The following is a 16,621-nucleotide window of genomic DNA, read 5'->3' as shown; positions in this document are numbered from 1 at the left end:
AAAAAAAAAAAGGAGTTAATTATTTTTGACATAATGCGCAATAAGACTAAAAAGTGATAGAAAAGTTTGTTATAAGAGCATACAAACATGCTATACGCCTCTAACCATGTCTTGAAAGATCATTGATTTTCTTATTGGAAAAATTGTATATCATAGAGGAATTTAATAAAGAGCAACTTCAATTATTTGTAAATAATTTTAACTTCTCCATACTCATTTTAGGTATTAAAGAATTGCGAAACCATCTCTTTTATAAATAGGGTAGAGATAAAAAAAATACGTCTTTCCAACTCTTTTATAACCTTTTATTGTATACTTTCAAAAAAAATAATGGAGATTTATGATAAAAATACAAATTTTATAAGAAAAAAATTTAAAATACCATTTCAAATTTAAATACATAAATTTATATTTAAACGATCTATTTAACAAATAACTTTCTACCAATATCTCACAGATTATCATAAATCTAAAAATAATGTTTCAAGCATGAAATAATTGAAAATACTTATCATATAATTCAAAATACTTCAATAATTATCAAATTTTTGTACATAGTTTATAAAAATTTCATAAAACTACACATTTATATGAAAAAAATTCCTAACATGTGGCTAATAAGAGGTCTGGGTCCATTTGGCAGTATTTTCTCCCTTGTCTACCACCGTTTATCTATTCTAGTGGCACATACAACAGGGTCAGCAAAGGACGGGTGGCATCCCATCCTCCAATAAAATCAAATACGTGATATATAGATCATTTGCTTGAGATGATTCATTCAATGCCGGTCATGACTCATGAGTAGCTCTAGTTGTGTCTCAACCCTCAAGAAGCCAAATTGTTTTTTCCATTGACAATGATTGCAGCTTCGGCTTCTTTGAAATGAGGGCTCCAAACGCCGGGTCAGAGACATGCCCAAGTTTGAAATTTGATGTTTTTTACGGCGACATGTCCAAGTTTGTATTGACTCGGAATTTGGCATTTGTTCAAGGAGGTTTGGGATTCCATACGATTCAGATTTGGTGTTGAACGAAAACGTACATTTAAGATTAAGAGTTTAGGAATTCGAAAATAATTTTAGAAAATGTTTTTAATTTAAAAAATTATTTTATTAAAAAAATTAGGTATTTAGTTTTTGATGCATCCAAATTGATTAAACTACTTCGATTAGATTTTAATGTTGACAATTGAATTCATTGAATCTCGCACGCTTGTAAATATGACCTTAGATAGCACCTTAATTTCTTACCCGTCATCTCCGGTCTCTGCTAGCAAGTCTGCCCAGTTTATATGTATCCAATGTAACATACAAGTACAACCAGGTCAATAAAACACAGCATGACACTTCATTTTCAAAAAGTTAAAACAAGAATAATTCAGGTATTCCATTGGTTTAAGGCACTTCATTCAACATGTGCTACATGCCTATCCCACAATGGTATGGCACTGTACATATGGTGACCTTCTACTATCACTTATTCCTATCCTAAAGTTCACTCCCCGTGGGTAGCTTTTCACCATTCCTATTCTCCCAATCCTTCTTGCGGCCTTTTTTAGAGCACCTTATAACAGCTCAAACATAGCATATGCTATTGGAAACTAGCACTCGGGATCCTAGGGTTACTAATTATTGATAACCTCTTGGGGGGTTTTTAGTAAAATTTAATACTCATTATTTAATGATTTTAGTATTTGATTTTAAGTTAAATTTTATTAAATTGTTGATTTAAAACTTATTACTAAATTTTTACTTTAACATAGGTACCCAAGATGAGGTAATATGCAATGAAAATATGAATTATGCCAAAATTCAAAATCAAATAAGAGAAATCGAAAAATACACAAATATTTAACAAAGAAATTTAAAGGAAATGAACCACAAACTTTATATTACATAACTTGAAAATTACATAACTTAAAAACAATAAACTTGAAAAACATACTTATAAGGAAAAACGGAATATCTTACAATGAAAAAAAGTAGGAAAGCTCTGAAGAAAGCTTAAGGCTTGAAAGCTTACATGATGAGAGAATGGAGAGAGAAGGGATAATTGATATATTTATTTTCATAAATTATAATTAAAGCAAAGAAAGTCAAATAATAGTAGGGGTTATGAAGTAATAAAAAGAAATTGTCAAGGTAATTAGAACAAGGTAAAAAAAAAAAAAAAAGATGTTAACTTAAAAACAAATTAATTGCTTTTACATAAAAAAAAATAACTGTGAGTTACATCATTAAGTTAGTTTATCAAATATACTTAATATATATAATGACTTAAATTAAATTATTAAATCACTTTTAAGTTATTAAATTGATTTATTAAATACTCACTAAATGTTGTGATTATATTTAAAAAAATTAAATAAAATTATAAAGTGGGGTAAAATTTAAATTTAAATTTATCTTATACACATATTGTAATTCAAAATTAAATAATTAAATTAATTTAGGTTTTAGAAATTAATTTATTAAATGTGATAATTTTTCAAATAGATGCAACAACTTTTCAATCATTGAGCCATCTTTTAGACAATTATTTCAACTTAAATACATAAATGTATAATTAAATCATCTATGTCTCTATTTTTTATTTAATAGCATATAAATTATTATAAATAAAAAAATAATGTTTCAATCATGACATAGATCAAAATATTTGTCATATAATTGAAAATACTTTTACAATTATTAATTTTTGTAAATATTTCATAAAAAATTCATAAAACTACATACATACATATATATATATATATACACACGTGGTACATGCAACCGGGTCACAAAAGAATAGGGTGGATCCCATTGCTAGCTAGGCAGCCTCCAATAAATCAAATATGTAGATGATATGATTGAGACGCTTCAGGCAATGCTGGCCATGAGTAGTCATTTGTATATGTCCAAAAACCAAAAAAAGACAGAACATGATTCACGTTTGTAGTAGGGTCCAAGAGTTGATATGTTTGAGATTTGATGTTAGTACGTAGAGAAAAATGTTGGATTAAGATTCCAAATGTTTTGAATTTGATGTTGGCCTAGAAAGGATGTTCAAAGTTATTACGGCCGCATAAAGATGATCTAGCTTTAAACTAGAACTAACTAGAGCCGTGCAAAAATCAAGTGGCTTGAAAAACCATTGAATCATTTTGATATATGATTTCCATCCGAAACTTTAGAAAAATAAAAAAATAAAAAATAAAACCAAAGGAAAAGGACAAACAAAACCAAAATTAAGCCAAAACCTTGACATGAATACATCGTTTGATAGTGGTGACTTTGTTCCTTTTCCCCCCTAATATACATTTATTTATATTAAAGACAACTAGTACTAATACTTGTTGAAACTTTGAACCAACTTTTTAATCCTAGAATATTTAGAAAGGAGAATTTAGGTCATTTATCCTATGATTCTTTTTTGCCCCCTCAATTCTTCCTTGTTACGCATCATCTACCATGGCAAAGTGCCTGATGTTCTCTTTCCATGGTTCAATATCATGGCTAATGGAAAAGAACTTGTTGGAGTTTTAAATTTTGGTTACATGTAATCCTCACAAAATTAAAGCATTCATTTATTGCAATGTTATGCTAACTTTCCAATTTTTTTCGTAAGAATAGAATCTTCAAACCATGTATTGTTTCACATATTTTGTTTTTTATCAGTTCTTGATTAGTTTTTTCTTATTTAAAGTCCTAAGGGACTCTTAAATTTCACCACCCTATCTTTTAAGGTTTGTACTAATATTTTATATCATTATTATCCATCAATATGTTTAACGTCATGGATTTGGTGATTTCGAACTTTATTGATATTAGAATGGAACCTTAAAAGAAAAGTCATGATGTAATAAATTCCATATATTATTTTAGATAATATTATATCTTCTATCCTATTTGTATTTTCTTTATTTTAGTTTACTTTTATGTGTATTTCGATCCTTATCACTTGTATTATATATGATTTGAGTGTATTTAAAATTATATAACATATTTAAACTATAAATTTTTTGTAAGATAATAAGTTATTCACAATTAGTTTATGGATTTTAGGCAAATCCATTAGAAGTCATAATGCACCATCTTCAGATTGTAGAAATAACTTATCTTAGTTGTGTATGCATACTAATATGTATGGTTGTATCTTAGTACTCTCTTCTACCATATTATACGAAAATCACCCGTAACAAAAAAAAATGAAAATTGAAAAAGGAAAGGGGACATTATTAATATTTTATATAAATTTTTTTGTTTGAAAAAGAATGAAGCGAGTAGAAAAAGAGTTTTTAAAGAATGCATTCAACATCAATATTAATATCCCAAAAAATAGAATCTTGGGTTTCACCAAATTGCAGAAATTGGGGGCATGGGAGGAGAAAAGTATGTGACTGCTCAAAGGCTGTTCTAAAGCGACATACAAGCAGGTCAATAAAACACAGCGTGACACTTCATTTTCAAAAAGTAAAGCAAGAAGATTAATTCAGGAATATCATACGATTGAGACACTCCATTAACAAACTATTATAGTTGATTTTCAAGTACAACGTGTGTCACGCTCATCCGAACAATGTATAAATTCATGCATGTGGGGGCCTTCTATTATCACTTATTCCCATCCCAAACTTCACTTGATCACCTCCCAGTACCAGTAATGGCTCTCTTCACCATTCCTATTCTCCTAGTCCTCCTTGCAGCCTTTTGGATCACTTTATCACAGCTCAAACACATCACAACCCACCGGAAACTGCCACCGGGTCCCTGGGGGTTACCAATTATTGGTAGCCTCCACTTGTTGGGCAATCTTCCTCACCGCAGCCTTAGCCGCTTAGCCAAGAAGTATGGGTCCATCATGTTTATGCGACTGGGGTCTGTTCCAACTATCGTAGTCTCATCGCCCCAAGCTGCCAAGCTATTTCTCAAAACCCATGATGCTGTATTTGCCAGCCGGGCTAAACTGCAAGGAGTCGAGTACTTGACCTATGGGACAAAGGGCATTGCCTTTAGCGAGTACGGTCTCTACTTGCGTAATGTTAGAAAATTGTGTGCATTAAAGCTTTTTAGTACTGCTAAAATCAATTCCTTTGCCTCAATGAGGGGGGAGGCGATAGGGTTGTTTGTGCAGTCACTAAAAGAAATGGCGGCAGCAGGAAACGTGGTGGATATTAGTACAAGGGTTGCCGAGGTCATCGAAGATATGGCGTACCGGATGGTTTTTGGACACGACAAGGATGAGATGATTGACCTGAAAACCCTAATTGGAGAGGCCACCAGCTTGGCTGGAACTTTCAATATTGCAGATTACTTGCCCTTCTTAGGGTCATTTGACCTTCAGGTACCTTAATTTCATGCTATTTCTTTAGCTAATTTATATGTATAACAAAAATTGTGAGGAAAATAAGAAAATAAAATACAAGTTGAAGCTTGTTATATTCCTTAGTAAAGTTTACGTAGAGTTCTTTATGCATGTGCATTGCATCTCTTATAGTAAAAACATTTATGAAGCTCTAGAATGTTAGATTTCTTTATTTTCCTTTATCACCCGAGACACAAAAAACAGTATATATGTATATCAAGCATTCAAAACAATCCTTTGATCTTTGATGTCTGGATAGGGAACCAACCTGAATCCATTTTTTATTTTGTTGAAGATGTATGGATCTTCTAAGGCTATGGAGGGCACCACATTTCCTTTGCGTTCTCTCTGACAATGGGAACAGAAGAGAACATGTTCCTTTTTTGTTTCAAAACATTGTCATCATACAAGGAACAAACACTAACACTTGGATTTATACCTTCCTGCCTTAGGGACCATACCCTTTGGCTATTGGGCCTCACGAGTCTTAGGTCCATCATCTAAGGCCCGTGATGACGTTGGGCTCTACACATAGGTGGCCCATACTCTTGATCAAATAGAAATCGTATATATATGGATAGCTAAATCCTGAACAATGGTTAATATAATATAAGTCCATATTTATTCTATCATAGAATTCAATCCAACTTCTTCTTTGAATAATTTCAGAGGTTCAATAAATTCATAACTTCTGCGTATTTAATTTCTACTTTCAGGGATTGACTCGACGCTTCCAGGCAGCCAGTGAAGCTATAGATGAAGTCTTGGAGAAAATAATTGACAAGCATACAAAAGATGCTAGGGATGGAGTGAATCATATGAATTTCATGGACATCATGCTATCACTGATGAGTAAGTCCAATGATTTTAAGGATGAGCCTTTGTACGCCATTGATCGAACAAATGTCAAAGCAATCATATTGGACATCCTTGTCGGTGGAATCGACTCTTCGCTTATTTCCGTCGACTGGGCTCTCGCAGAACTACTACGACATCCAAGGGTGATGAAAAAGGTTCAAGAAGAGTTGAAGAATGTCGTTGGCATGGGTCGAACAGTAGAAGAGAGTGATTTGAAAAGTTTAATTTACATGAATATGGTGTTGAAGGAAGCCTTGAGACTACACCCAGTCGGACCTTTCTTGATCCCACGTGAGTCTGTAGAGCATAGCACAATCAATGAGCATTACATACCTAAGAAAGCAAGAATTCTCATAAATACATGGGCCATTGGAAGAGACCCTAACGCTTGGTCCAATAATGCAGAGGAATTCTTTCCTGAGAGGTTCATTGATAACAATATAGATCTTTATGGACATGATTTTGAGCTTATTCCATTTGGATCAGGCCGGCGAAGGTGTCCTGGAATTCAGCTAGGTCTAATAACTGTTCAACTTATACTAGCTCAGTTGGTGCATTGTTTTGATTGGGAGTTACCAAATGACATGTCACCTAGTGACTTGAACATGAGAGAGAAATTTGGTTTAACAATGCCCAGAGCTAATCACTTGATTGCCAAGCCAACTTATCGTTTGCATATCTAAAAGTTTACGCGGCCAACTTATCGTTTGCCTATCTAAATAAAAATTGTTATATACTCTCTATCTATCCAAGCTTAATTATCATTTTGTGCTTCATATTGTATGGTAGGGACAATATTTTATAATTTCAATTCATCTTGTTTAAAATGTTTGTGTGTATTTTCTATGAGTTTTTGTAGTAGCATGCATGGTGTTTAGAATGTTAGCATATGTTGTGTAATAATTTCTATGGAGGACAATGCTTAAAATGTTTGTACTTGTGCATTAATAAATATTGTACTACATCTATGGAAGCTTGAAAGTCCCATACAATGCCATTGTGACATACATGAATGGTTTGAAGTATATTATTAGATCCAACAAATTATTGAAGTGAATATCTTGGTTTTATAGGTGTTAACCAAAATCGCGTATACACAAGCAAAAAATTAAGAAAAAAATATGAGATTTTAATATGGTTTGACAATCTATGTGATCCTTATGGCTATAGAGTGTAACAACATTCAACAATCCACTAATCAAAGGGGAAAAAAAATACAACAATGAAATTCTCAAAAATCCTCTCAATTGTCTCCGCGTTCTCTAAAAAAACCTTTAAAAATACAGTAAGGTTAGGTATATAATGAAGACAAACTTGTCATTTATCACATAAAAAAATTCTTCAAGGAACGCCGCCCCTTTCAACCCTTGTGAATTAACTAGACAACTTGATCACCATGAGCTCAACAGAGAGTTCGATTCTCGACATCTTAAATGAAGTGCAACCAAACTTATTCAAACTTCAAAATCCAATAATAGGTTGATTGCTTGATATGTACATAGTCTTTTTAAAACCCCATAATCCATTTACAAAATTACCTTGGGGCATATAGCATAGCTTCAATAAAAAACAATGATATTCTATCCAAAGAAAAAAAAAGATAGAATTAGTCCAATCAAATGGGTTTTTAAAGGAAAACAAACATTAAAATGTCAAAAGATAGAGAATTCAACAAATATAAAACTGTGTGAAAGAGAGATGTTATGGAAAACTACTTGAAAAAAAGAAAGTTGAAAATTAAGGGTCTATTTGGTTGGTGTTTTTAAAAATTGTTTTGGAAAAGAATTTTTAAGAATAGTTTTTAAGAACGGCTTTTTGTATTTTCAGAAACAAAATTTAGTTTGAAAACTAAATTTTAAAAAATAATTTTTTTTCTCAAAAATCCAAAAAATATGTTTGGTTGAGTTAAGAAAAAAAGTGTTTTAGAACAAATAAAATAAAAAACATGTTTGAAAGTTGGATTTTTTTTTTAATTGAATGTTTTTTTCGTAACTCTTCTCGATTAATGAAAAAATAAATAAATAAAATAATTCAACAAAAAATAATAATAATTGGTTTTATATTTTAAAGTCGAGTATTTTCTTTAACTAATTGATATTATAAATATATAAATAATTTTTACATTCACATTTTTTAAAAATTAAAAATGTTTCATTTTGAAAATTTTATGCATTAATTTTAGTTTTTTCAAATGAAGGATTACTTTGTAAACATTTCTAAATATGTTTGATTTCAATAATTAATAAATTATATAATCAAAATATCATAAATTGGTAAATATCAATGATTGGATTTTATGAAGATAAAATTTATGATATCAAATAGTAATGCATTATACTTAGAAATAGATTATGTACTTTTGCTATTTTAAATGTAATTATAATACAAAAAATTAATTAATAATGATATATTTATGATAATTTTTTGTTTAAAAATATTTATAATTTTATTTTATATTTAATAATTATATAAAAGATAAAAAAATTTAAAGTAAATCAAACTAATTTATTTATAAAAATTTATTAATTTTCACTATTTTACTTATTATATATATATGTATATATATATATATTGGGATTGAAACCTGTTTTCCTTTCTCTCATTTTTCTTCTTTTCACTGTTTCTATTCCGCTCTTATTTTCTATTTCTCTTTCCGTCCTATCTCCGTTTCTCTTCCAACATCCAAACTTTTATTCACAACAGTTGAACTACTTCTCTTTTCTAAGATCAAAAAATTACTCACTGAGGCCAAAATCCAGATTGTGATTGTTGTAAAGATTCCTGGTTAGGGTTTTAGTTTTTGTTAATTTTTGTATTCTTTTTTAATTTTTTGCATTCTTGGTCTTTTGTGTTATTGTTTATGTTTTGATTGGTTTATGGGAAATCCTAGAATTTATGGAGGTTTTGGCTTTGAAATGCATCCAAAAAATCGTATGGAGATAAATCCTAAAATATCCAAAAAAATATTGAAACTAAAATGACATAAAAAAATAAAATAAAATAAAAAATTGTCCGATAATATTGAGTTTTTTGGTTGAATTTTTGTAAGACCTATTTTTTAATTTTTTTTATTTTCCCATTTCTTTATTTTCCCTAGTAGTGTAAAAAATTTTCTTCCCAATGAAAAGTGAAGAGTGAACAGATGAGAACAACCAAAAACACTGATTGAAAACATGACGAACATCTTATTTTTTTTCTTCTTAAAACAGTGGCAAAAACACGAAAAACACCGTTTTTTTGTTCTCTAAAAATCGGGCTTTAGAAAACACGAAGAACAAATGGGAACAAAAAAAACTCTCTTATCAAATACGTTTTGCATGTTTTTTATTTTAAAAAATAGAAAATAGTTTTTGAAAACACTAACCAGCCAGCCCCAAGTCTTTAAAATAATGAGACTCGCGAGAAAATTTTTGCACATAGAAGACTTTGAATATGAAAAAGATTTTTCTGTCCCTTTTATATAATTGATTGGTTGAGAAGGTGATAAAAGGGAATTCCTATTCTCAATACAAGAAATCCTTCTATTGTCGTTCTTCATGCCTAAACAAAATGTACAGCAAACAGATTTGTATGTTTTTAGGATGTTCTATAGATTTAAAGTGAATGTAGTTGTATGCATTTTGTGGTTTAGAGTGGGTATGGAAAGAATGTTATTGAAAGTAGGCCTTTTTTTCTTCTATGTATGAATACGGGATTCATGGGTTAAATAAGGGATTTAGCGTGTATGTGTTGAGGCAAAGTTTTTTACGTTTGTGTATTTTGGTTGTTCGGTGGGAAAACTCAAGCCTTTATTTTGTGGATTTTCTGATTGACGTCGGATATTGCTATAAAAATTCAACGGGGATCACAATTCCACGCTCAAAATATTGTGAGGAAATTAAAATTTCAGGTGCCTCAAAAGGTTCTCTTTTAGGATTTCAAATTGCGTTTGTTAATTTCCCGAAAAGCTTCAATAAAATGGGTGGACTCTTTCATTGTTACCCAAGTCTAGCCTCATGGAGTTGTGGGAGCCAGTGAATCCAAAGAATGGGAATGTATTTAAAATGAATGGGCAACGGGTGAAGCCATACTTGGAGGGCATGAGGGAGAAAGGAGAGGAATAGTTGATATCTTTTCATCCTACCCTCTTACTATTTTTTAATGTAATGATTTATTTCACGAGAATGGCATATGGTGGGTTGATTTGAGGATGTGCATCATAGTGCTATTTACTTTTGTTTTTATGGATTTTTGTCGTCCCGTACTTATCACAATTCAAGTGTAAGTCATTGCTCTACTTTGCTAACACTCTTTTCTCTCAAAACCTTTCAAGAATCAAACTTGGAAATTCTTAGTAGAAAAGTTTGGTAATGCACAATCAATTAATCTCAATACGATGTTAAGATAACATTAAAGAATATGAGGTACCCTTCCAATAGTACTCCCATCTCTTAAAAATATTCAAAAATCAAACTTGAAAATCTTTTCAATAAAAAATAAAAAATAAAAAACCTTGTGCATGATCTACTAGTCCTAGCATGGTATTGAGGTGTACTACTAAGGAGTATGGGATGGTATATCATGGATACGATGAAAAAGGATTAAAGATGTTAACTAGTATAATACTCATGAGGGTAGATGCGTTTGGTCAAGATAAAATTATGTATTATTTTATTATATGCATCTAATAAATTTATTTTATGATTGTTTCATCCATAATTTTTAATAAATGTAAAATTTTTAGGAGGTTTCGTAAAATAGTTTTTTCATATATATATATTATATTCTTTGAATTATCTTATGTATCTCCTTCGGAGTTGAGTCGCGTTTTATGTCTTTTCTTCTACTAAGACATATATGAAAGTGACAAGCACTAATTCTCAGCCATAAAATTCAATATCGAGTCCTGTATTCTTGTACTAAGAGACATATATGGAGGTGACCAGCATTCATTTTCAACCATAAAAGTCAATACCTTCACACCAAACGTGGACGTACGAGATTGCACCATATTTTCAAACGATATGTGAATGACACTGCACCACATGTCACTCAACTACTAACCTTTAAGCCACATCCGTGCATGAGGGAGGAAATCGCGTGAATATGAAGGTGAGGTCAATCATTCTAGGAGTTACAAGGTTTCCACACTGGAAATCGCGTGAATATGAAGGTGGGGTCAATCAGTCTAGTAGTTAGAAGGTTTCCACACTTGAGGGACAATGATGTGGGAAACAATCCCATTGATTTCGGAGCTGGTAGTGCAGCAGATATCAAACGCAATGATAGTGGAAGCTTTACTACCAAGGAACTGCACCCTCAACTAACAATGTCAATTCTCTCCAATTATGTAGTTGCCGGTGGACTGCATGAAATATTCTTGTGCTTAAGGGGAATATTTTGCTATGAAACTTTTGCATACCTGAAAATAATCTTGTCATGGTTTTTTTTTTTTTCTTTTTTTTTTCCCACAAAATAATTTTGCTTGAAACTGATCTCTATTGGTAATTTTGCTAGCTTGAAGTCGCTATGAAAAAGTTTTTATGCTAAAAACTCTTTTACCATAATATATCCTTTTATAGCAATAATATTTATTGGAAGGACTAAAACTTGTGTCAGCAATAATCAACGTTGAAGACCCATCTTTCGTTTGAAACCAAATCATCCTCCTTTGAATCGAAATCCATGCATTTTCCATCCTTGAATAACAACCTCATAACCTCATTTGGGTCAAACAAGCAAGCAAACATGCGAATCACGTAGGGGCCCCCGGTTGAGGGATTTTGGATTTGAAAAAAGTTTCTATTTCTAATAACGAAAATAATGGACATTAAATTGGTAGCATTTTATAAAATAAAAAATATTGCATAAATCACTTTTATTTAACTTTCATTTTCTAAAAACCTTAGAGAAAAAAAAATGTAAAAATTACATCGGTCCATGTAAACAATATCAAACTTGCTTTACTTACTCTATAAAGATAATGTCCACTCATATAAGATATAAAAGTTTTTAAAAATATGATTTGAAAACACTTTTAAAAAAACATTTTAAAACAAATTTTTTAAAAAAAATATTTGAGTAAAATGTTTGCGGGATGTATCCTTTAAATTATAAAATAGTTTTCTAATTTAGAAAAATATTTTATTAGGACAATTATTTTATAAAATATATTTCAATTCTTCTCAAGTGTTTTTTGTAAAGCATGGGTGAGATACATGATTGAAAAATGGAGAATAGTCTAACACATCTATTTTATAGAGACGTGTACGATGTTTAAAAATAAATTTAAAAAATGGATTTTCAAATGTAAATTCTGAAACAAAATTTTATTTTTAAAAATAATTAAAAAATATTTTTGAAAAACCAAATTTCTCCTCTATGCTAGGAAATTAAAGACCTACTTTGGCAGATGCTTTTGAAAAGAAAAAAGAAAAATACGATCTTAGATTTATAAAATCCAAATTTAATATATTCCATGCATATGCTATTTTTGACTTAAATGGGTATCAACACGACACGAGAGTATAGGGGAGGATTCAATGTTTTTTTTCAAATGTATTTACAAATACATTTTTCCTATTTGTTTCCTAGTTGGTGACGCAGCCTCCAACTAAACTAAGACAAGGAATAGCTAATACCTTATTTTCGAAAGGTCATTGCTTGCCACGACTTTGCGAAGACGGGGCTTTCGAAGACTGCCTAAAAAGACGGTAGGGGTATATAGTCTTTTTATATAAAAACAAAATTCCAAAAATGTGTTTGGTGCGGCCACGATAATTCTTGCCATATGTTTCAGTCTGCACCTCCACCACACGATACATGGCCTTCGTACCACTTGCGATAGTACAATAAATACATATCCATGGTAATCTTCCATTATCACATTCCTATCCCAAGTTCGTTTCCCATTTCCTCCAATGGCTCTCTTCACCGTTCCTATTCTCCTAGTCATTCTTGGAGCCTTATGGATCACCTTATCACAGCTAAAACAACTACGAGCAAGCCACCAGAAACTGCCACCCGGTCCCTGGGGGTTACCAGTTATTGGTTGCCTCCATATGCTGGGAAACCTTCCTCACCGCAACCTCACCCGGTTAGCCAAGAAGTATGGTCCCATCATGTATATGCGACTGGGGTGTGTTCCAACTGTCATAGTCTCATCGGCCCAAGCCACCAAGCTATTCCTCAAAACCCATGATGTTGTGTTTGCCAGCCGGCCTAAGCTCCAAGCCTTCGAGCACCTGACCTACGGGACTAAGGGCATTGCCTTTAGCGAGTATGGTCCTTACTGGCGCAATGTTAGAAAATTGTGTACAGTTGAGCTTCTTAATACTGCAAAAATCAACTCCTTTGCCTCAGTGAGGAAGGAGGAGGTAGGGATGTTGGTGCAGTCACTTAAAGAAATGGCAGCAGCTGGAGAGGTGGTGGATATCAGTACAAAGGTTGCTCAGGTTGTCGAAGATATTTCGTACCGGATGGTTTTTGGGCGCAACAAGGATGGGATGATTGACTTGAAAACCCTTGTCCGAGAGGGCACCAGGTTGGCAGGGACTTTTAATCTTGGAGATTATTTTCCCTTCCTTGGGCCTCTTGACCTTCAGGTATATCTGCTACTCCTTGACATTGGTAAAGTTGTCACTTTGTGGAATGCATTAATCTAGAAAATTTTAAAATACATAAGCTTGTTTTTTATTAAATAGACCATAGAAAATAAATTTAATGTATAGACTAGTTATTTCTAAGCTTTTCTGTCTTCCAGGGGTTAGTTCAACGTTTCAAGGCAATTAACAAGGCTGCAGATGAAGTCTTAGAGAAAATAATTGATAGACGTATACAAGATGGTGGCAAAGATCATAACCATTCCAATTTCATTGACATCATGTTATCCTTGATGAGTAACTTCAGTAATCTTCGTAGTGAGTCTTCGTACATCATTGATCGGACAAATGTGAAAGCAATTTTATTGGACATGCTTGTGGGTGGTATCGACTCTTCAAGCACTACGATTGAATGGGTTTTCTCAGAACTCCTACGACATCCTAGAGTAATGAGACAACTTCAACATGAACTACAAAATGTAGTTAAAATGGATCGCATGGTAGATGAAAGTGATTTGGAAAATTTAGTATACTTGAATATGGTGGTCAAAGAGGTCCTGAGACTACACCCAATTGGACCATTTTTAGTCCCACATGCGTCCACGGAGGACATTACAATTGAAGGACATTTCATACCCAAAAGGTCAACAATTCTTATAAATACATGGGCTATTGGAAGAGATCCTAATTTTTGGTCTGACAATGTTGATGAATTTTTACCGGAGAGGTTTATTAACAGCAATATAGACCTCCAAGGACGTGACTTTGAGCTTATTCCATTTGGATCTGGTCGTCGAGGATGTCCTGGGATACAACTAGGTCTGAGAACTGTTCGACTTGTGTTAGCTCAATTGCTGCATTGTTTCAACTGGGAGTTACCAAACGATATGTCATCAGATGACTTGGATATGAGCGAAAAATTTGGTTTAACAATGCCAAGGGTCAATCACTTATACGCCATCCCAACTTATAGATTATTAATTTAAAATTTATATAATATTCTGTATCTTATAGTACTATGGGCATGTAATCGCACAATAAATTAATAGAATTACATTTTCATCTTATACACTGCATGCATTTTATATTTATATTTTACTTACAATATTCATCTAGAAGGTGGATATATGTTCAGATGCTATTCTCAGCTCCTAGTTATTACATCAATCTATCCATGTCTTCATCTCACCTTCATATTTCCTGACCTAAAAATCTCTGTGATCATATTTCTTTAGGGGGTCTGAGTGTTTGTTCTTCTAGAGAAGATGGAAACCCAAAATTTTAGAAAAAGAAAAAATTAACACTCAAAGGATCACTAGGAAGAAGATGGGGAGACAAGCTATGATAAGAATGAAAAAGATGAAGGCATGCATTGATTGCTCCCTCTCTCTTCAAGTTTTATGACAAAGGTAGAATGGTGTCTCTCTGAATGTGAATAATAATTTTCTCTATGTTTATCTCTGCATGTTTTTTGAATTGTGTAATAGCTTTTCTCACACTAGATCAGTTGATGGATTAGGGTTAATTCCATTTTTTTTCCAACAAATGATGTCATTTTGCTCTTGCCTAAGGTTTGAAAGTTGATATTGTGAATTATTATTTAATTAATGTTGTGATAACTAGAAAATGATTAAATTGTCAAATTCACTTCTGAAAATATAATTTATTTTTAGATTAATTTTAAGTATATATATATATATATATATATATTTATAATTATTTTTTAACATAAAATTTTAGTTTTTATGCACGTAGAAAACAAAATTGAAATAAAAATTTATTTTTTATATGTAGAATGGAAATAACATAAAAAATAATAGAAAAATATATATATATATTTTTTTAATTTCTTTCATCAAGTTTTATCTTATACTTAGGATATCTATGTATGGATTCTTCTTAATTATATAGACATACTTTTAAATCATACAAAATATTCTTTAAAAAAATAATAATAATGAATTAAAAATGAAAATAATGAATTGCTTTTTTTTTGGATTGTTTATGACTAACCATTAAAATGATAGCATTTTTTAACACACACACATACACACATATATATATATATATAATCACTTTTGTTTATTTTCTATTTTCTAAAAAAAGAAATAATTTATTATTTCTTCCACAATTTAATAGGAAAAGTCTTTATTATTCTCATTCTTAGTGAAAGTATTGTAACGTACATTTGTGTAGAATATAAAAGTTTTCAAAAATATAATGTGAAAACATTTCAAATCTTTTCTAAATAAATATTCAAAAAACTATTTTAATGAATAGAAATTTTTTCAAATGTATCTTTTAAGTTGCAAAATAGTTTTGTTACTTCTAAAAACTATTTTAATGGGTGCAGGGATGATAATTCTGCCCCTAAATTCCAATTTGCATTTCCACCGCACAATACATGGCCTTGGTATGACTTCAAGCAATATGTATAATTCAAAGTAATTACATCATAGGATTGAGACCCACAACAGCAACTTGTCATGACTTTGCGAAGATGGGGCCTTTCGCTGTCTGCTTAAAAAGGCAACAGTGGTATATAGTCTTAATCTATAATGTGAAACCGGTGGCAATATTTTTTCAAACTTTGTGGTTGGTGCAGCCATGATAATTCTTTCCCGAGCTTTCAGTTCCCACGACCACAGATGACTCTTTTTGCCACCGTAAAGTTGTAAACTACCAACCAGTCCCCAGGGTTTACCATTATTGTTAGCATCCACGTGTTCGGAAACCTTCCTCACCCCAGCCTTGGTCGCTTAGCCAAGAAGTATGGCCCATCAAGAAGTGTGTTCCAACTGTTATAGTCTCATCAAGCTTATGTATATATATATATAT

The 16,621-nt window shown here is 31.6% G+C and overlaps 2 protein-coding genes across 2 annotated transcripts; both read left to right on the top strand.

Moving 5' to 3' along the window:
- The first annotated feature begins 4,614 nt into the window (after positions 1–4,614).
- Positions 4,615–7,210, top strand: LOC100262749 (cytochrome P450 CYP736A12). The gene is made up of 2 exons (XM_002275655.4): positions 4,615–5,324; positions 6,062–7,210. Exons 1-2 carry the CDS (start codon positions 4,644–4,646, stop codon positions 6,884–6,886), a joined length of 1,506 nt encoding a protein of 501 aa, XP_002275691.1. The 5' UTR covers positions 4,615–4,643; the 3' UTR covers positions 6,887–7,210.
- Positions 7,211–13,062: 5,852 nt separating this feature from the next.
- LOC100243878 (cytochrome P450 CYP736A12) lies at positions 13,063–14,850 on the top strand. The gene is made up of 2 exons (XM_002275678.5): positions 13,063–13,786; positions 13,945–14,850. The coding sequence occupies exons 1-2, from the start codon at positions 13,103–13,105 to the stop codon at positions 14,767–14,769; spliced, it is 1,509 nt and encodes a 502-aa protein (XP_002275714.2). The 5' UTR covers positions 13,063–13,102; the 3' UTR covers positions 14,770–14,850.
- The last annotated feature ends 1,771 nt before the right edge of the window (positions 14,851–16,621 follow it).

The sequence above is a fragment of the Vitis vinifera genome, chromosome 17, assembly GCF_030704535.1.
Source record: "Vitis vinifera cultivar Pinot Noir 40024 chromosome 17, ASM3070453v1".
NCBI lineage: Eukaryota > Viridiplantae > Streptophyta > Magnoliopsida > Vitales > Vitaceae > Vitis > Vitis vinifera.
The sequence above is the reverse complement of the archived record's forward strand: the minus strand, read 5'-3'. Positions and strand labels throughout refer to the sequence as shown.

Coding starts and splice junctions, on each gene's coding strand:
- LOC100262749 (XM_002275655.4), top strand. CDS start 4,644: ATGGCTCTCTTCACCATTCCTATTCTCCTAGTCCTCCTTGCAGCCTTT. Junction 5,325..6,061: donor TAGGGTCATTTGACCTTCAG/GTACCTTAATTT, acceptor TTCTACTTTCAG/GGATTGACTCGACGCTTCCA.
- LOC100243878 (XM_002275678.5), top strand. CDS start 13,103: ATGGCTCTCTTCACCGTTCCTATTCTCCTAGTCATTCTTGGAGCCTTA. Junction 13,787..13,944: donor TTGGGCCTCTTGACCTTCAG/GTATATCTGCTA, acceptor TCTGTCTTCCAG/GGGTTAGTTCAACGTTTCAA.